The sequence below is a fragment of the Cydia amplana genome, chromosome 15, assembly GCF_948474715.1.
Source record: "Cydia amplana chromosome 15, ilCydAmpl1.1, whole genome shotgun sequence".
NCBI classification, from domain to species: domain Eukaryota; kingdom Metazoa; phylum Arthropoda; class Insecta; order Lepidoptera; family Tortricidae; genus Cydia; species Cydia amplana.
The window spans coordinates 14,093,548-14,115,612 of record NC_086083.1 but is presented as its reverse complement, the minus strand read 5'-3'; the positions used below and the strand labels follow the sequence as shown (position 1 = coordinate 14,115,612).

At 37.9% G+C, this 22,065-nt stretch overlaps 1 protein-coding gene and 1 non-coding gene across 4 annotated transcripts in view; both read right to left on the bottom strand.

Moving 5' to 3' along the window:
• Positions 1-22,065, bottom strand: part of LOC134654614 (uncharacterized) — a 158,574-nt gene that overhangs the window by 124,783 nt on the left and 11,726 nt on the right. Inside the window, exons 1-5 of one of the 3 annotated variants that reach the window (XM_063510077.1) lie at positions 14,924-15,042; positions 7,267-7,347; positions 5,904-6,060; positions 5,243-5,388; positions 1,954-2,079 (exon numbers count right to left, since the gene is read on the bottom strand). In XM_063510077.1, the coding sequence (XP_063366147.1) occupies positions 1,954-2,079; positions 5,243-5,388; positions 5,904-6,060; positions 7,267-7,347; positions 14,924-15,021 (608 nt within the window). In that variant the 5' untranslated portion in view covers positions 15,022-15,042. Of the gene's footprint in view, positions 1-1,953; positions 2,080-5,242; positions 5,389-5,767; positions 5,874-5,903; positions 6,061-7,266; positions 7,348-14,923; positions 15,043-22,065 lie in introns of those variants that run through there. The other 2 variants (XM_063510076.1, XM_063510078.1) reach the window with 2 other exon arrangements.
• On the bottom strand, positions 7,395-7,476 carry Trnas-aga (transfer RNA serine (anticodon AGA)). Its single transcript has one exon. It is a non-coding gene; the product is annotated as a tRNA-Ser (tRNA).

The window sequence follows — 22,065 nt, the reverse complement described above, 5'->3', positions numbered from 1 at the left end:
GACAGAGCGAGCGCGAAGCATAAGATTAGTCTCTCCTTTCCAGCTTGGGCAAAAATGCGATCGTATATATGTTCGGTTGTCCGGCTGTTCTCATTATACCTATGTCGCACTTCTCAACCGATTCATTCAGGTTCAATAATTGATTATAATATTTATAATTGTTGGATTTTGGACATTTTTATAAATGACGGAGACGTGGGGGTTCGCGAGGTCCATAACTCAGAGCCCTAGTGGCTCTGAGTTATGGAAGTCTTCTGTCTGTGTCTGAATCTGAGTATTCGAAAATGAAAGAATCTTGAATGTCATTATCATGATTTTTAGTAAACTAACTAAGTACTAACAGTAAGTGTGTATAGATCTTTGTAAGCACCTTATCCGCTATCTACTTCTGTTGACCTGTTAGTTGAAATAGGTGACAACATCCACGCAAGCACACACCTCCAAATAAAATTAAAGGTATGAGTGTATTTCCAACACGACTGTACGTGGAAGAATGTCTGGTATAAATTCTTGCAAAAATTGTGCCTAAGAACGGGACAAACAAGTACTTATAAATGATGGTGATGATAAAAAATATCAACGCCTGGCTCATCCACGTAGATTCCTTCCCACATCCCACGCATGTCTATAATAAAGCAAAATGTACACGCACAGAACCGATCGGAGCGTTATAACGAACGTGTATGAATATGAAGCGATTGTCGTGTGTACACGCCTTCGCATTACCATACATCTGCATGAGATGTTGCAAATAAATAATGTAAATATGGTGGAAACTAGGCTGAGCTACGAAACTTGATTAATAACTTGTAAATACGAGTGAAGAGGGTTACAATAGATGAGTAATTAAAGATTGTCGAGGTAACTGAATATTAAAATATTACTTGATTATGGGGTAAGTTCAGTTCAAAAAGGAAACTGTTAAGTAGGTACAAATCGCCATTTTTGTCTATAGGTAGATTAAGACGAAATCGATTGAAAATAGTCTAAAGCTAAAGCAGCGGTTCTCAAACTTTATTTTTTTGACGGAACCCTTTTGGAAAGCGACATACTTGATGGAATACGGTGGCGGCATAGTAAAAATTTTCGAGGCCACTAAAGCATAGTGTTCTAAATTCTTGCGGAACCCCTGCAGGGGTGTCGCGGAATCCTAGGGTTCCGCGGAACACACTTAGAGTATGGCTGGTCTAAAGTACCTACTCTGAAATTTGTGAAATATGTTGGAATCAGTAGGTACCTACATTCTTTTTACATTGCGACTCACAAATAAGTATTACGTAAACTAAATTAGTACATTACATACCTATGGAGGTGAATACGTGAATGCACCAGATGGTGGATGGTGGATGGATGGTGTTTGTGGCCCGAACCGAAGGTGAGGGCCATATGTGATCTAGGGCTTTACGAATTACTGCCCGTGGTTTGTCTAAAGTTTTACGTCTTGCCTTGGCCAGGAAGTGAGGAGAAAATCCCACTTACGGGCCTAGGGTGACGTAAAATATATATCACACTTAATGAACCGTGAACATAATATTGTTACAAAAATAACCAATCACATCCTGTACCTAATGTAACTTAAATTATTTAGCTTATAAATCAATTCGCTAGGCAGTTTCACAGAAATTTCCTCCTTCTAATGTTCGAACCTGGGAACTATTCCTTGAAATAGGTCCATTCTCGAAATTCTTGAGAACTCTGGGTTCTTCACGAAAGTGTACATGATACTAGGTTTTTTTATGTATGACCACGCATAACTTTTTACAGAGTTTTTTTTTTATACCACATAGGTGGCAAACAAGCATACGGGCCGCCTGATGGTAAGCAGTCACCGTAGTCACAGAGTAGTCCGATTTTGATAATTCTTTTTTTGTTGGAAAGGGTATGCCCCGAAGTTGGTCCCATATTTGTTTTTACATACACCTTCGACTTGAATACCATACTATTTGTACTCACTTGTTTCCATTCATAGTAGCCCTGTGCAAGGGGGTGGTGGGGAAAGACCGACCCCTGCCGATGGGAAACCGGTACGGGTCGAGCAGTTGGGGATGCGCAGATATTAGCTGTACCACCGTTTCTAGCCTGAGGACAGAAGGATTGAAATGAGAATTATGAATGTAAGTAAAGTCTATTTTTTTATTCGGTAGACTGAAATGACAGTTAATTGTATGGACATGAAATGTCATTTCATACTATTAACTGTCATTTCAGTCTACCGAATAAAAAAATAGACTTTAGATATATAGAGAAATATATAATATTTAAAACCTTCGCGTTTTGAACACATATTAACTCACATTTATATTATTTATCACGTAAAATAAATAATTATACTTTTAAGAATCTCTACAATAGTTTACAAATAGTAAGTATCCGTAATTCGGACCGTATCTTACAATGTTTTTTTTTACAAAAAAAAAGGTTCCGATTCAAATGTCAATCAATTGATGGTCGTTGTTTTCATATATTACCTATTTTACTGAAATTTACTACGTTTGTTTGTTTGTTTTTGTGTTTGATTGTGGTAATTATACTTAATTGTTAGTGTATCTTAAGAAACATGACTAAATAGGTAAGTGATGAAGAAGGATTACATTTTTCGGGTTGTCTAAATGTTCTCACTGCTGAGGTGAAAAGTTTTATGAACTACACGAGATCAAAGTTATTTACATCTCGTGCGATTTTGAGTCCCTTACTACGCTCAAGATTCTAAATTAGATTCACTCGCTACGCTCGTGAATCTACTATAGAATCTTTCGCTTGCACGGGACTCAAAATAAGCACTCGAAGAAATATCAAACTTTGATCTCTTGTTGTACAAATAACTATTGTTTAAAATTCCATATTGAAATTTTAATAATTAATCGTAACTTTGTTATAACTCTTACGCACTTTACTACTTGGTAATGAAGTAAAAAAATATCTTGTCTATAATTTAGTTTACAAAAAAAGCGCCTTATAGAGGCTTCTGGTGACCAGAGGGCTGGCCAATATTTTGCCCAGCGGATCAGCATTGTCATCCAGCGGGGCAATGCGGCCAGCCTTCTGGGTACCCTACCGAGCGACCACGACCTAGGCCAATTTTTTATTTATAAGGTTTTATTTTAAATGTTTTTGTAATTATTTAGAAATAAAAAAAATATAAATAAATGATACGACCTTGAAAACAAAAAAAGTGTATTTAGTCTGATACTCCTAAAAGGCTTCATTTAAATTCCTCAAAAGTTTAAACTAATCATATCAGGAACAAATAACTAAGTGTAGTTTCCAGTACTTATAACTTTCTTATAATTAAGTCTTTAAACGCATACTAATTAAAGTGATTAACATATTACCTCAATTTTCCTCATTATTTTGAGAGATGAGAGACACAGATAAGTGGGAAAATCTAATTTGCGAAGCTCCGAGACCGCTTCTTGAGAACTTTGGTAAGTTTGCGGCTTGAAAGTTGAAGACTTATACAGTAACGAGTACAGGATGACTACATACGGGGTATACTTACAATATTTAACTATGTATCGCCAGCGTGACAAGCATAACTCAATAAAAGCATAAATAATTATATAATAATAAGCATTAAGCATAATAATTAAACAACAGTTTGTGACTAGTTTGGTTGACTATGGCTCTAAATTTATGGTAGAAATTACTGATTTTTGGTTGCCACCTGACGCTATAATTGTTCTGTTAAATGATTAGATATGTCATACTTTTCTATGGGACCAATTATTTCAGAGAGATGTTGATGATGCATATCGGTTGTTGATGGTTTCTTAAGGCATTTATATTGTTAGACTTCGGGATATCGCAGTAGAAACAGTTTTGTATTACGATAAGCTAAAAAACACAACTTCTCTCGACCGAAAACATCGACGAGACGGTTAATAAAATTGATAGTTAATAACTAACATTATTGCAATACGATAAGATCCACTTTTAACTATCATTCTTATGCTACCAAGAAAAGGTACAAAGTTAATCGTAATACATGTAATATATCGCTTACTGGCTTCCGCGGAAAGTTAGTACATATACTTACCATACTTGAAGCGCACTTGTGCGCTTTAGTAAAGTTTGGCATATTACGTAACTTCTGACGAAGGCAAAGTTAGGAAATGAGCTCCTTTTTACTACAGATCCTACCCTACCTACCTAGTCTTTTACGATTTTATGCGGTTTTTAGCCGACTTGCAAAAAATATGATCGTTCTCGATGTTTACTGTACTTTTTTAGGGTTCCGTACCCAAAGGGTAAAAACGGGACCCTATTACTAAGACTCCGCTGTCCGTCCGTCCGTCCGTCCGTCCGTCCGTCTGTCACCAGGCTGTATCTCACGAACCGTGATAGCTAGTCAGTTGAAATTTTTACAGATGATGTATTTCTGTTGCCGCTATAACAACAAATACTAAAAACAGAATAAAATAAAGATTTAAGTGGGGCTCCCATACAACAAACGTGATTTTTGACCGAAGTTAAGCAACGTCGGGCGGGGTCAGTACCTACTTGGATGGGTGACCGTTTAATTGCTTGTTTTGCTCTATTTTTTGTTGATGGTGCGGAATCCTCCGTGCGCGAGTCCGACTCGCACTTGGCCGGTTTTTTTTACTTCCGAAAGGTGGTGCAGCGACATTGCAAGGTGAGAGCAGTCTACTTGAGCAAAAGAGGAGCTATAATAGACTTTAATGCGCCTTTTATCACCTGATATCCTATTAGAAACTGAATGTTAGCACCACAGGGGATTGTTACGCCATTTAGGGTCCTAGCTAAATTGGTTGTTCATACTTACGCTATGGAATGTCCAATTTGGCTAGAACCCTAAATGGCGTAGGTAATAATCGCGAAGCGTGATGGTACCTACATCCCGCCGACTTTCGTATTTATTTATCTCATATTAGTGCTAATACGAAAGTCTTACAATGGTCCCTTTGTTTCCCATAAAGTTTTAGTCATATCATGGGTCCTAAAACCGTTAACTTTTCAGGATTTTCGTAAAGTTATCCTATAGATACTCGTATAGGTTTGTTTTATGGCAATCCTGAAAAGTAACGCGTTTCTGAAACAAATAAATTAGGACTAACGAAAATGCGGGCAAAAAATAAATTATGACTTTTTGGGAAACAACCTTCTTACCTCCTCCTCCTCCTTCCTCCTTGATCCCTGTAGCAGTTGTAGCCTATTTGATCAGTAAATTATATCGATATAAATGAAAGACATCTTTTGACGTCAAATTTTTACAATAACTTACTTCCCATACTGAGCCGCCAGGTCCAGCGGGCTCTCTTCCTTGTTGTTCTTGAGCGAGACATCAGCTCCCTTGGCTATAAGCTGTGCCACGACATCCACGTGGCCAAACTGTGCCGCGATGAGGAGTGCAGTTTCTTGGTCGTTGGTCTAATAAAAAAATGGTCGTTAATTGTTATAAAAAATATTCATAAATACATATATTAGCACATGCTGACATAGATTGACTAAATTAACGTATACAGACAACGACATACATACAAATGCATAGGTAAATTCATACAATTATGATCTATGATTGGTATTTACGATGCAATGATTGTGGCCGATCTGTGGCCTACATGATCGAGGGGCGTAGCCCCCTGTTTGGACTACGAAAGACTTATTTATACAACTAATCTTCTGGCCTATATTGACAGGCGGGTTGCAGTGGCCCAGCAACAGATACGACTAGTCCCCTTTCCAAGCTGCCAGGTGGAGGGGCGTTGCCCCCGTTTTGTACTATGGAAGGTTTATTTGTAAGACTAACCTTCTTATCTATATTAACCGGAGGGTTGCAGTGGTCCAGCAGCATAGACACAACATGTGAGTCCCCCTTCCAAGCTGCCAAATGGAGGGGCGTTGCCCCCTTTTTGTACTATGGAAGGTTTATTTGTAAGACTAACCTTCTGGTCTATATTGACCGGGGGGTTGCAGTGGCCCAGCAGCATAGACACAACATGTGAGTCCCCCTTCCAAGCTGCCAAATGGAGGGGCGTTGCCCCCTTTTTGTCCACTACACATGGCGACGCGTCCACTTTGAGCAGGAGGTGAACAATCTCTCTGCAACAAAGGATAGATATAGATAGGGTTAAGTTGTAGTGAAATAATTAGGTAAAGTTGATCACGGCAAACACTTTACTTTGTCGCATATCATATGAAATACAATTGAAAAAAGTATAAATAATTTCAAACTAGGTAATCTAATACTTATTTAACCCTGATCATGTCGGTTTGTCAAACGATGTCGAAAAATATAAAACTATTACCTACTTATATCAGAAAAATAATAAGGTATTTATCCAAGTTTCCATTTTGTGTCGTCTAATAGTAAAAAATATTAACAATAACTAACAGTGGTGGTGTAAGTAAGGACTCTATGCTGCTATTTGCACAGTATTTTTAAACTATTTATGACTGTAACAACAAATTCCTAGCATTAAAAACCTTTTTTCAACTACTTATGTTTTATTTATTTAATGAACACCAGATGTCGTAATTACTGCATAACTAGAAGTAAGCAAGAGCAGAACACGTGTGAAGGGATCCATGTCTGATCAAGCAACTGGTAGTCGAATTTTTATTCTTTACTATGTAGCGCGGCATCGCACGCGGCGCCGCTCACCGCTCGGCGGCAACGCGCGCGGCGCCGCGCACCGCTTTGCGGCGCCGCAGCTCGGCACCGCTAAATTTTGCGTTGGGGCGGGCGACGCCGCAGAGCGGTTTGCGTTGCCGCAGATTTCTGCGGTGCCGCGCCGCGCGGCGTCGCACCGCTGACATGTGGCCGGGCCCTTACTACTAAATACATCTACGTCACTATCACGCATATTTATCGATAGCAGTTCGACGTCATAGATAAAATAAGTATACATACTAGTATGTACCTACTAGTATACATGTATATGTAATTACTAATTAGGTCAGATATAAAAAAAAAAACCTGCTGCAAAATACGACTGTGTTTTCCTCGAACAAATATAACGTCCAATCTTCTATATAATCCAATAACCTTACAGAACTTCTGTTTTCGAATTACATATGTCGTTTTATTGTGCAGGTACATAGTATAATTTTCTCTGTTCATTTATTTACTCAGCTTTGCTAATTTTAGGCAGACAAATCTAACCATGATTGGATAATCGGCATCAAAAGTATTTGAACATGTTTAGATATTTGGGAGCACCTTGTTCCCTTATATAATATCTGATAATTCTGATACTCAACTTTTACTCGTAATATCAGAAAAATAATTTGTATTAGTAAACTTACCTATGGCCATTCATGCACGCATGATGGAGTGGTGTGTATCCGTTATCGTCCTGGACATTGACGCCAGCGCCTCTTCGTAAACTGCAAAAGAAAAAATATATTTAATAAAAAAATAAAAGCAAAAAGTTCGCAGTCGGTAGGATTCGAACCTACGCTCCCAGAGGGAATCTGATTTCTAGTCAGACGCCTTAACCGCTCGGCCACGACTGCTCGTGCTTCGTCTGACGAAAATACGGTTTGGAAGCGGCAGCGATTCTGATGTATGATGTAACAAGTTTTTAGGGTTCCGTAGCCAAATGGCAAAAAACGGAACCCTTATAGATTCGTCATGTCTGTCTGTCTGTCTGTCCGTCTGTCCGTCTGTCTGTCCGTCCGTATGTCACAGCCACTTTTCTCCGAAACTATAAGAACTATACTGTTGAAACTTGGTAAGTAGATGTATTCTGTGAACCGCATTAAGATTTTCACACAAAAATAAAAAAAAAACAATAAATTTTTGGGGTTCCCCATACTTAGAACTGAAACTCAAATTTTTTTTTTTCATCAAACCCATACGTGTGGGGTATCTATGGATAGGTCTTCAAAAATGATATTGAGGTTTCTAATATCATTTTTTTCTAAACTGAATAGTTTGCGCGAGAGACACTTCCAAAGTGGTAAAATGTGTGTCCCCCCCCCTGTAACTTCTAAAATAAGAGAATGATAAAACTAAAAAAAATATATGATGTACATTACCATGTAAACTTCCACCGAAAATTGGTTTGAACGAGTTCTAGTAAGTAGTTTTTTTTTATACGTCATAAATCGCCTAAATACGGAACCCTTCATGGGCGAGTCCGACTCGCACTTGGCCGCTTTTTTGATATGTGAAAGGTTGAAACACTGTAACGGCGATTCTACATCCTATCTTTTTCATTAAACATAACATTTACTCGTACAAAGAGAAAATCTAAAAAATCTGGTTTTCATCAGGAAACTCATTTTGGATACAATCGGTGATTGAACGTTGTCTTGAACTTACAACCAAAGAGACTGGATACGGTATGGTGTTTTATTTTTACAGTTCCTATGGCCACATACACCCACACATTTAAAATGCTAAATTGTAACAGTAATATCTTTTTTAAAAAAAGGGAACCGCCTTCAAAAAACCAACCCACTGAAAAGCACAAAATAATTTCTATATGGCACTCCTCTACGTGTCCAGTCCTTATCCCGTCAAAAGCAAATTTCTGCCAAAAAGTAATTAATACCTAATAATAAGAAAATTAATAATCATCCGGGTAATTACTTAGTTTTTGAAGTCGGTGCCAAACCAAAATTTTTGAGAACCGATATTTTAGACAACGAAGAACGAACGCTTCACTTACTTGCATTATAAAGACATAGTTGGTTTACTCATTAATTTAGTTCTTGTAGGTACTACAACTTACTCGTATTTTTTTTCTGATTGGTAGTAAAGAATGTTTTTGTTGGTTTGGCACCGCCTTCAAAAACTAAGTAATTACCCGGATGATTATTAATTTTCTTATTATTAGGTATTAATTACTTTTTGGCAGAAATTTGCTTTTGACGGGATAGGGACTGGACACGTAGAGGAGTGCCATATAGAAATTATTTTGTGCTTTTCAGTGGGTTGGTTTTTTGAAGGCGGTTCCCTTTTTTTAAAAAAGATATTATATTAAGTTATTTTATTTTGGGTTTATTTTTGTTTATTTTTAATATTTTAATTCTTTTTTATTTATTTTATTTTATTTTTTACTTTTTAGTGATAGGTAGGTACTTGAAATACAAAATACAAATTACATTGTTTAAAATAATGTATTTCAATTACAAAATATACCCTTATTTATTTTTTTGTTTAGCATTTAGTTTTAACGTTAACGAATATCCTTTCATATAAACTTATAGGGTCATTGCGCTAGTTTTCGTCCAGCTCTAGTTTACGTCCACTTGACGAAATTTGAATATATACCTACATTCCTGCACAAATTTGGACTGATTTCAATCCTTATGTCTAAGGCGTCTAAGCAATATATCTTTCTACATATAACAATGATATTTCGCAAAAAGGAAGCGCTGGTGGCCTAGCGGTAAGAGCGTGCGACTTGCAATCCGGAGGTCGCGAGTTCGAACCCCGGCTCGAACCAATGAGTTTTTCGGAACTATGTACAAAATATCATTTGATATTTACCAGTCGCTTTTCGGTGAAGGAAAACATCGTGGGGAAACCGGACTAATTCCAATTACGGCCCTAGTTTACCCTCTGGGTTGGAAGGTCAGATGGCAGTCGCTATCGTAAAAACTAGTGCCAACGCCAATTACTGGGATTAGTTTCCAAGCGGACCCCAGGCTCCCATGAGCCGTAGCAAAATGCCGGGACAACGCGAGGAAGATGAAGATTTCGCAAAAAGTAGTAAATTAAAAATGAAATATATATTTGATAATCCGTCAAGTCGTCGAAAACTAGTGCATGGACGGAAACTACTGCAATGACCCTATCCCCTAGATTTAAACGAAAAGTTCCACGCAGAAGTTGACCTAATATAGATCCAGTATCCAGCCAATGAAAATTGTATCTCGGCTGGATCGGAGGTTCGCGGTCGGCTCACAGCTTGTGCGAGAGATTAGACATTTTAGGATTATAGAATTTAATAAAATGTATTTATAGAAATGTATTTTGAAGCTTGAAGTATTTGAAATACAAAATACTAAATACATGTGAGTGCAGTATTTGAAATACCAAATACAAAATACTTTTGAGGTAGTATTTGAAATACAAATACAAAATACTAATTTGTATTTCAAATACGTATTTCAAATACATGTAATTGAAATACTGCCCAACCCTGGTTACACCAAACCTTAGTTCCACTAGGTACAGCCAGGGTTCAGCATCAGCTCTATCTTGGGTACTGCTCTCCCAAGTGCTCATCAAGATGTGACGGATGACCAAAATAGCGTGGGCCTATGTTGCACCAAACCTGAGTTCCACTAGGTACAGCCAGGGTTCAGCATCAGCTCTATCTTGGGTACTGCTCTCCCAAGTGCTGATCAAGATGTAACGGATGACCAAAACAGCGTGAGCCTATGTTGCACCAAACCTGAGTTCCACTAGGTACATCCAGGGTTCAGCATCAGCTCTATCTTGGGTACTGCTCTCCCAAGTGCTCATCAAGGCGTGTTGGATGACCAAAACAGCGTGAGCCTATGTTGCACCAAACCTGAGTTCCACTAGGTACATCCAGGGTTCAGCATCAGCTCTATCTTGGGTACAGCTCTCCCAAGTGCTCATCAAGGTGTGACGGATGACCAAAACAGCGTGAGCCTATGTTGCACCAAACTTGAGTTCCACTAGGTACAGCCAGGGTTCAGCATCAGCTCAGATCTATGTATACTAAAACCTTCTCCAGAATGTAAGAAACACTTTTTTGAAAACCGCATCAAAATCGGTTCAGCCAAACGCGAGATAATCGCGAACAAATATACATACATACATACATACATACATACATACATACATACATACATACATACATACATACATACATACGGGTCAAACTGAGAACCTCCTTTTTTTTTTGAAGTCGGTTAATAAAATCTCTGTTATCAACTTATCAGGTTATCACACAATGACCGACTGGCATTAAAGATTCGAATGGCCTTGACCTCTAAATTAAACGTCAACGACCGTTAGTCGGCTCGAAATCCCTCTCATAATTTACAACATACTAAAACCAACCTTCATGAACACGGCATAGAGTTCACATTTCAAAACAAATAGAGATGCGAGGTTTAGATATTGTATGGTGTCATTTATACAGTTTTATAGGCATTTTGTGGCTTTGCATTAATTTTGTAACTCCGCATATGAAGAAATACTAGTGTCCGACCGAAGATTCGGTTCCGGTTTCGGTTTCGGCCAGTTTCGGCCAAAAAATCATGTTTCGGCCGTAGTTTCGGTTTCGGCCAAAAAACGGCCGAACCTTTCGGCCGGGCCGAAACTTACTAAATAGTACTTTGTACTATGAAACTAAACTATGTGACAAAGACCAAAAGTTGACGAACAAGTTAATATGTATACAGAAATGAATTGGTTTATTATAAAACACAATTCCCCTAATGAGGGCGCCACTGGACGGTCGACGCAGTCTTAGGAGGCCGTCAATAACTAAAACGCGCACACTGTCTAATTGTATCGGAGTAAATGAGATAGCACTGTCGCATGTTAATGGGCCTGGGCAAGGGAATAATAAGAAAACTCAACATCCTGGCCTCATCTCTCATCATCATCATCCTGGACTCATCATGAGCCTGGGGTCAGCTTGACAACTAATCCCAAGAATTGGCGTAGGCGCTAGTTTTTACGAAAGCGACTGTGTATTATTTGTGTAATATTAGGTACTCGTTAGCGGTCTAGGTATAAATGTTTTGACATTGTGATTTTATTTCAGACCCATAAGTAAAAAAAATAAAGACAGCACCATTCAATGGTGATTTTAAGACCAATCTTGGCAATAGGGAATATTACGCAAAACTGCGTAGCGGGCGTCACTAGCTCAATCACATGGCCTACCGTGAAATACGACAATCGAAAGTTCGGTTTCTGCTTTCTGCCTCTCTATCACTCTTGCCTATTCGATTGATAGTGAGGCAGATAACGTAATTTCGATTTTCGCGTTTCGCGGTAGGCCACCTGTAAACAAACCGCCTTGATGCATCAATGTCCTAGTGAAAACCTGTCAAAAAACAGTTTAAGTATCTAGTATGTATAATTTACTTACTCTATGGTTTAGTATGTGCACTATTGCTACACTCTGGCGGCAGAACATTGCAGTAATACTCCCTATTATTTTCTATCGAGCCGATTTCGTTCAATCATGTATTGAGTTGAGTACGACCACGGTCTTTAAAATATAATGAATATTAACATAATTTATTTTTGCTCCATTAAAACAAATAGTTTTTCTTAATAAACTGCTTAAGTAACATCAGGTTCTTCAAAAAAGGAGTGTACAGGTCGGCAACGCGCATGTAAAACCTCTGGAGTTGCAGGCGTCCATAGGCTACGGTGACTGCTTACCATCAGGCGGGCCGTATGCTTGTTTGCCACCGATGTGGTATATAAAAAAAACAATTTCAAGGACATTGGGTGTTGACAGCCCCTTAATATATATGTGTATAAAAGCGGTTTTATGACATTTTTTCAACGATTTTTACAAGTCTACAAAAGTTTCGGTTTCGGTTTCGGTTTCGGCCGAAACTAGAGCCAAAGCCGAACCTTCGGTTTCGGTTTCGGCAAAAAAACATGTTTCGGTCGGACACTAAGAAATACTAACACAGCTCGTCAACAAAAATGGTTGAATTACATTAAAATTATTTATAACTTAAGAGCCAATAAAATGTTACGATCTATAATTAAAACTAAATATTTCAGAAGATTAGAATAGGTGACCCATAAGTAAATAAAAAATAGGTATAAATATGTGAAATACCTACTTATTATCAACCTAACCTCTAACAAAACAAACTTTTAATGTGAACTTGGTTAACTCGAAACAGGTAACAGGGTACAGGGTATATCTTGGAGGTACAGTCAGCAGCAGAAGTTGCTAAGCGGGCGAGGTGCTCACAATGATCTTGACGCGACGTGTCAAGGTAATTTTGAACACCTCGCCGGCTTAGCAACTTCTGCTGCTGACTGTTCATTCAACCTAGGTACCTCTGATACAAATTTCAAAACTAACCAATTCCAGTCAATTCCTGATTATTAAAAAAATAGTTACCGCAAATTAAGCTTTCGCAAAATTGCCACACCTACCTGTACAGTCAAGTGTAAAAACATGGGTGTAGATAACTTACACAAACATATGTCCCATAGTTATTAGTTCGCTGACATATGGAGCTATGTGACATATTTTTTATGTGATTTGTGCACCTATATTTGTACACTTGAGTTTTCGAGCACATGAGGTGTAGAGCGATTGGAATGTCCATGATCCAGGGGGCTATAACCGCGAAATCGAATTTCGCAAATTGCGGGCATTTTCTCTGTCACTCTAATTACGCCTGCATTGGAGAAAAAGAGAAAGATCCCAGCAATTTGCGAATTTCGGTTTTCGCGGTAGCCCCTCTGACATCGCCAGAGGCTTAGCCGCTGGTTCTGTTCCAAGAAACCTAACCGAACAGCTTGTTTTATTCGGGTAATGTATTCAGTGATTCAAACGGTGGTACAGTCGCCATCATATATCGGGGCAGCCAAAGTGCTCACAAATATCTGAACACGCCTCTATTCTCAAGGCGCTAGAGTGCGCGTTCTTATATTTTGAGCGCCTCGGCCGCTCCGATAGGTATATGTATCTGATGGCGACTGTAATAGTAATAGATTGGTATATAGGTCTCGTTGGTTAAATAACAGACATACCTAATAGGCGTATCAATAAATGTACATAGGTAAAGGAAAAATATATATTAACATGTGAGTAGGTAGGTACCTCATAGAAGCATTAGCCTCAATTTAGATAAATAATAAAGTTTATGTCCCATACTTAAACATAATGAAGTAAATAAAATTTAGTTAATTTTCAACAATGAATAGAACCGTTGAAACTATGCGGGATTTAAACAATAAATTATGCATTTTCTAATCATTTTTCCTGTAAAATATATACTTAACACAATTATAACATTAATGAACGTCTGGACACACTTATACAATCACAAGCAATAAGGTCGTTTTGTACCTATAACAGAAATGACTGAGCTCTTTGGGGTTCCGTACCCAAAGGGAAAAAACGGGACCCTATTACTAAGACTCCGCTTTCCGTCCGTCCGTCCGTCCGTCCGTCCGTCTGTCACCAGGCTGTATCTCACGAACCGTGATAGCTAGACAGTTGAAATTTTCACAGATGATGTATTTCTGTTGCCGCTATAACAACAAATACTAAAAAAAGAATAAAATAAAGATTTAAGTGGGGCTCCCATACAACAAACGTGATTTTTGACCGAAGTTAAGCAACGTCGGGCGGGGTCAGTACTTGGATGGGTGACCGTTTTTTTGCTTGTTTTGCTCTATTTTTTGTTGATGGTGCGGAACCCTCCGTGCGCGAGTCCAACTCGCACTTGGCCGGTTTTTATGAAAACATAGCACTCGTAGCCTAATTTGAACATGACAAAGATCGTTAATTCTATACTTAATACTGTCTTCGGTTACCGCGATAGTTATCCAGCAAGAAATAAAACTATTTGAACGGATTATATCACGTACTTATAACGAATTGAAAATTCCGTTAATTGATACATTCCCGACCATTATGCATTATGCTTTTCATTGTAAGCAAGCTTGTATTAAGGTGTAGCAGGTTCTAACTGTAAGGTTTATCCTCGAGGTACCTCGCCCCATCACGGTGCATGTTGCCCTTTATATTATAACATTCCTTTTCGTTCATCCAGCAATAAATATGTAGGTTAATAATGATGATGCCGATGGTTACGAATAGCTTAGACATCTTCGACTAAACGACATATTACGAGCATTCTAGCGTTGCTTACCCCTCTCGCCAAACCAGAAAGCACACAAATGTTCGTTCAGATAAAACAGGACAATAACAAATCATAAATCTCCAATAACTTTAACTAACAGCTCAAATAAGCTTACCTATCAACATCATACAATTTCTTCCTCAACTTCCCTGCAATCCAGCTCTTAAAATAAAACTTCGGACAACACTGCACTGTCTCCTCTTCAGCACTCATTTTTCCACAAAAACAATTAAAACACATTTAATAATATTTAAAGAGGCGACATCCTTAAACCGCGGACAAGGAATAACTATCGGGATGGTGTTAATGTTATGCGTGAGTCACAGGAAAGGAAGTGGTCGGAGCAGGTTGAGGCAAACAATAATAAAACATAAAGTCGGTTAATTGGATAGCTGGCCACTTTTAATGATAAGTGTGATAGTGAGTATGATAAGATATTCGAATCGGATCGAGCTACTGATCTAATTTGTGAACTGCGTTTGTTAGACTTTTTGCAACGGATGATAAAAGGATTTGTCCTTTAGAAGGCAACGGACTGGATTAAATAGAGGTATGGGATGCTAATAAACTACTTGTCGCCAATCTATGTGCAGTGGCCCGAAAAAGTAATTTCAGAAATTTTAACAAGCCATTAGAGACAAACTAATGTGTAGAAGTCATTTGGTGTTTCTGTCCAGGTAACAAACACATAATAATTTACGTCTTTTAAGCGTCAGATACGTAACGCGTGTAGGACATTTAGGAATAATGCAAATAGCACTAGTAGATTGTACAGTCCCCAGTGTCACCACACGGGATTGTTACGCCATTTAGGGTCCTAGCAAAATTGGTTGTTCCATACTTACGCTATGGAATGTCCAATTTAGCTAGATGGCGTAACAATCACGGAGCGTGACTGTACAATACCTACGTACATATTGTAGGTAAACACGAATCTTTGAGCCAAGATTATCATCGAACCCGTCAGGACCCTTATCTGTCGCAGGTAATGACTTTGCTGGCCCAGTTTTTATCTAAATCGCACTCTGAGTACCCTACCAAACCCATCGCTACCTGCCCTGAGACATGAAAGTACCTACGCCTTATTCCGTACAGTTATTCCAGATCTAAATATATATCCAATATATCTGTATTTGCAATCATACAATTCAAACATTTTCTTCGTTTTCTTCTCCCTTCAATTACAAAACAATAGAAATTCATTTACAAACTTAGATCTTGATTCATAATTCCAAAAACCGATACACTTTAATTGAAATAGGAACAACGCAGGTCAAGTCAAGTACAACACCAAAGCAAGTACGCAAAGCAAATGAGTAACGCTCTATAGGATGTTTTATCAACACCCATTGTACTAACTAACGGGTCAAGGGGCCATTCGGCCATTATTGATGATTGGACGTGGGCTTCAATCCTGATGCGATTTTTCTTCATAGAAAGCATAATTTACTAATCGTGGCTATTCAACAACATTGTACACGATTGTCGTCAGGTTATATTAATTTTCAGGGATCAAACTACATATACAAATATATGTTATCTTCTAAACCAGGTTCGTAAAGAAAATATTATATAAGTGTCGGACCTATACTTAGTATGAAAACATGGATTGTGAAAATCCTTTTACAGAACATATGGTGCTAATTTACCGCCCTAGTGCGAAAACTAACGCTATACGTGCGTATTTCGAAAATTTTAAGGGAAAAGGTAATTCGCAAGTCGTGTCGATTTAAAACACTCCCTTCGGTCGTGTTTTAGTTTCTACTTTTCGTACTTGTATCATAATGTTGTTGGCAGAAACATGATTAAACAGCTTTGTGAAATCTTGTTGAACAATTACTTTGACATCAAAAATAATTTTGTAAAAATCTTTTACAGTACATATGTAGCTACTTTTCCGCACTAGTGCGTAAAATAGCACTTTTCGTGCGTATGTTGAAACTTTAAAGTGCCATATGTACTGTAAAACGTTGTTCGATACACGTGCGAATAGGTAATTCGCAACTCGTGTCGATTTAAAACACTCCCTTCGGTCGTGTTTTAATTTATCGCCACTCGTTTCGAATTTCCTCTTTTTCGCACTTGTATCGAAAATAACTATTTTAGTTAATACATATTTTAAACAATTAATGGGCTTAAATGTACTTGTACCTAACAAAACCAAACGATTATCGTTTTATATAATAGGAAAACAGTTTATGGCCTATAGCAAAACCAATACCTTTACGAAGTTTAGCAATGACGTCCCTGCCACTTTTTGCTACTAAAATAACAGTAGGAACTTACTCTTGTTTACTTACACAAATGTTACATTTATAATTATATAAACGTGTTGATAATATTAACAACACAATCTGTTACCTAACAAAACAGTGGATAACCGCAACAATAACGTTATCGTTATTGTAAACATCAACACTGAGGCAACGCGCCATGCTCCATGGGTATAATGTCAATGTCTACAATTGAGTCCTTACAAGGGCGTGCTTCTATAATTGTATAGTGCGGGCATAATGGGCATACTGACCACTTGGGAAAATCAGACTAGTGTTGGTTAAAACTCGAGTCCTTTGAGTCCTCTGTTTTGAGACTGGATACAGTTTTTGAGTCTTATAATTAAGTTGAAACAAGAATTCTTTTCAACTTTTTAGAGACTCGAGTTTTGTGGAGACTTGAGTCTTTTTCAGAGATCTTAAGTTTTGTAACAAAAAAATATATAAGCGCAGTGCCGAGTACCTCTAATGTAGAATTGTAGAATCCATCTTCATGTGATAATAATGGTTCACCGACTTGCAGGGTTCGAAAGGATAATTATCAATGACTATAATTATCTGGATAATTTCGAACCCTGCCGCCTTGCCTGCGTTTGCGCAGTCAAAGCGAACACACGTTTATCTGACACTTGTAATACTAAATATACACAAGAGATTATCTCTCTTATTATCCGTTAGTTATTCCACTGGGTTACCACGGCAAACAACTAGTAAACTCTGTTTAATGTTCTCAAGTCTCTCTAGAATAATTAAAATACTTAACTGTAGAACTTTTAACAGTAAAATCCACTCTCTAGAATCTACTGAACCTGAATACATTACTCGTTAAACACGTGACACTATCGGCCCCTTTACTCTATTGCCTAATAAGTGTATAGAAAAATGAATAGATAAAATAAAAAAACGATACGTAAATTCAGAGTCAAAAATAAAAACATAGCTAGACAACGTATGTACATATCTGCCTGTAATTATAAATTAGCAGACACTCAAAATCATGGGCACCGCCTAATTTATATAGATTTAAACCCTTACATCAATATAAGAATATGATACCTATTCATCAAGTTCAAGTGATATAATCTATTTCGTAAGTATCGAAAACAAACAAGGAAGCATTAGCATTTGTATTTATAGCAACAACACAGTTAATTTTATAAGTATCAAAATAAAAATACACAACTAACCTGAACCGCCTCCGTAAGTTCCTCAACATCCTCTGTTCATTACCAAAAAACTGTATTCTCAATCGCATTTTCACTTCACAGATCACATAACTAAAAACACAATCCTAAGTGGTTTGTCTAAAACACCAAGTCCTGGTACCACAAACAATCCGGTCGGTTTCGATATAATCTTTATTTAAATATTGACAAGCGTAAGGTGCGTTGCGATGGTCAAAACTGACTAACAGAACAGAGTAACAGACGACTGTTACGATGATTCATAGGTAGCCACAAGCCTTTCCTCTGTGGAAAGAAAGGCCTTTAAAACACGAAGTTCATACACCTATAAAGCCTTTTTCATTACACGGTTTCGGCACACAGGTCGGTCACTTAGAACTTTTTATTGCGGTTTTTTGCGACTAACTGTTTTTGGAAGTTGTTCCAGTGATCTGATTTGGTCGCAAATTGTGCTTTATTTGTGTCAAGATTTTGCCTTATTGAGATTTGTCGGCCTGAAACTATCACTTTTGTTAGGTCAGACGCAGACTCATTAATAAAACAATTGAAATAATTAAAATAGCACGCCAATGTCGTCAAACTACGTGAAACTAAAGTAGTGATTACTTTAAAAAAACAAGCAACAACGGTTGCACTCCGGGAGTGACGATAGAAGTGATAACTCACCTCACTATGTTACCGACGCCCGGTAACACGATACATACGTTTAGCGCCTCCGCTATTCTATTCATTTATTATATATTATTATCATTCTCAAATAAGATCACACTTTTTCATTGACATGTTTATTTACATACTGCCATGACAACGTCAAATTATTTGAACATAGGTAAAGAGTCTTGAAAAGGAGTCCGCAACATAAATGTCAAATAACATTGAGTTTTTCTTTATTGATTTAAATGCCATTTAAATTATGAGTGGCCACCTTACGGGGCTTACGGTCACGTGATCGCCTTACGCCCCTTACGGTCACGTGATCGCCTTACGCTGTCTCGAGTTTATCATTTTTTCCCCACCTCAAAAAGTGCCCAGCGCCCCTAAAGAAGTTTTCACTTCAAAAAAAAACTCGTCTGTCAATCAAATTAAACTGACTATAATAATAAGGGTTGCATACAGAGTTTATGCGTTTCAAATGTTTCAATCTTTTTGTAAATGTGAATGAGATATGAGATTTTTCCAAAGTACCTACCATAGTGATGTATTTGTGTATGAATAACTTATACATATGCAAAATTGAGATCCTAAGAGTAAACAAAACTTAAAATAAGTTCCAATAATTAAGTTAATTAATGTATTCACAGACGGGACCATAATAAAACAATTAAAAACTATATGTATTGAATAAATTAAAAGAAGGAAAAACCACATTTCTATGATTCATCTAAAACAGTCGGGTTTCTTATCAACTCACATTACATAAATTTAATAAAAACACAAATGGGTGTCGAGAACTGACACATAATGGATGCAGATTTTGTTACAGTTCTGGCATGAATAATGATGTAACTATGTACCTAATTGTAATGTATTCATGCTACGCGTCGACAGATCGATTCATTGGTTTAACAATAGAGACGACCAATGAAATTGATATCAAGTAGGCTACCACGCACTTGCAGTGTGCTTTAGTAGAGCTAGGCTAAATTTTCGGCTTGGGCTAGTGGAATGAAACAAGTTACCTGATATTAGCTCGCGGTGTTATCTTTCGAACAGGGTTTGGCCTTAAAAGATAAAATAGCGATTATGGCTTCCGCATCTTTTTAGCAGGTAGTTTGGTGGTCTAGAACTCAAGAGTTAAAACTATTATTGGATCCGCGATTTTTGTTTCTCGGAATTGGTTCGGAACGAGTTTGTTATGCTAAACCCTACAATCTAGGTATAGGATGTCGTATTTGTTAACAGTACGAGGCGCTTACGTTGAAGTCTTCTGGTTTTCGGGCCCATATTGTTTACATTTTCCTCTTTACTGGACCCATCTCCTTCACATTTCGTACCGTAACGGGGTGAATATCCTACGGTACGTAAAAGGCAGACTTTGTTATTAACTGAAAACTTATCGGCTGACTGATGAGCCCCGTCAGATTCGGCAAATAAATTGTTAAAACTGTAAATTGCTAATACCTGTCAACGACTACTCTGATGAGCAGTCAGCGAGCCGAACGCGAACGAACAATTAATTATATGATACTAGCAACCCACCCCGGCTTCGCAAGGGTTAACATATTATACATAAACCTTCCTCTTGAATCACTCTATCTATTAAAAAAAGCGGCCAAGTGCGAGTCGGACTCGCCCATGAAGGGTTCCGTATTTAGGCGATTTATGACGTTTAAGAAAAAAACTACTTACTAGATCTCGTTCAAACCAATTTTCGGTGGAAGTTTACATGGTAATGTACATCATATATTTTTTTTAGTTTTATCATTCTCTTATTTTAGAAGTTACAGGGGGGGGGGACACATTTTACCACTTTGGAAACCTCAATATCATTTTTGAAGACCTATCCATAGATACCCCACACGTATGGGTTTGATGAAAAAAAAATGTTGAGTTTCAGTTAGAAGTATGGGGAACCCCAAAAATTTATCGTTTTTTTTTTCTATTTTTGTGTGAAAATCTTAATGCGGTTCACAGAATACATCTACTTACCAAGTTTCAACAGTATATAGTTCTTATAGTTTCGGAGAAAAGTGGCTGTGACATACGGACGGACAGACAGACGGACAGACGGACAGACAGACAGACATGACGAATCTATAAGGGTTCCGTTTTTTGCCATTTGGCTACGGAACCCTAAAAACCGGCCAAGTGCGAGTCGGACTCGCGCACGGAGGGTTCCGCACCATCAACAAAAAATAGAGCAAAACAAGAAAAAAAAAACAAGCAAAAAAACGGTCACCCATCCAAGTACTGACCCCGCCCGACGTTGCTAACTTCGGTCAAAAATCACGTTTGTTGTATGGGAGCCCAACTTAAATCTTTATTTTATTCTGTTTTTAGTATTTGTTGTTATAGCGGCAACAGAAATACATCATCTGTGAAAATTTCAACTCTCTAGCTATCACGGTTCGTGAGATACAGCCTGGTGACAGACGGACGGACGGACGGACAGCGGAGTCTTAGTAATAGGGTCCCGTTTTTACCCTTTGGGTACGGAACCCTAAAAACCGCATCAAAATCCGTTGCGTAGTTTTAAAGATCTAAACATACAGACAGACAGCGGGAAGCGACTTTGTTTTATACTATGTAGTGATAGTGATACTACACTCGTACCCTCGAAGTTTATTCTTTAGATAGGTAGCATGAATGATAGAATCGAAAATCATGGGATCTCTGGCGTTATCTGCAGACATAATTACTTTTGCTTTCAAAATATTACAGTATGGATTTATTGATTGCAGATTTTTTCTGAACTGGGTAAAAGCCACTGCTCTTGGTTTTTGCACGTCCGTTATCTAGGTCAGAATTTAAGAAGCCTCTTAATTCGTCTTCCTCGTAGTTCCGTGACAAATACGAAAAACTGTAAAACCTATCGGCTGGCTGAGCTACAGATTCGGCAAACAAAATCCCGTTAGAAGGACGGTGAACTGCAAACACCTGCCTGCGCTGCGGTTGGAACAGGCACAGACTTGCCTGTTTACGGTTTACTCAATCAATAAACTATATTGACTGGTACTGGAAAAACCTAAGGTTTGTTTAGTTAAAGTAGATATAGGTATATAAATATACAAAACACCACAAATGCTAAGCTATTGATAGTCAACTTATGGACAGGATAACGTCATGGGATTTCGATGCAA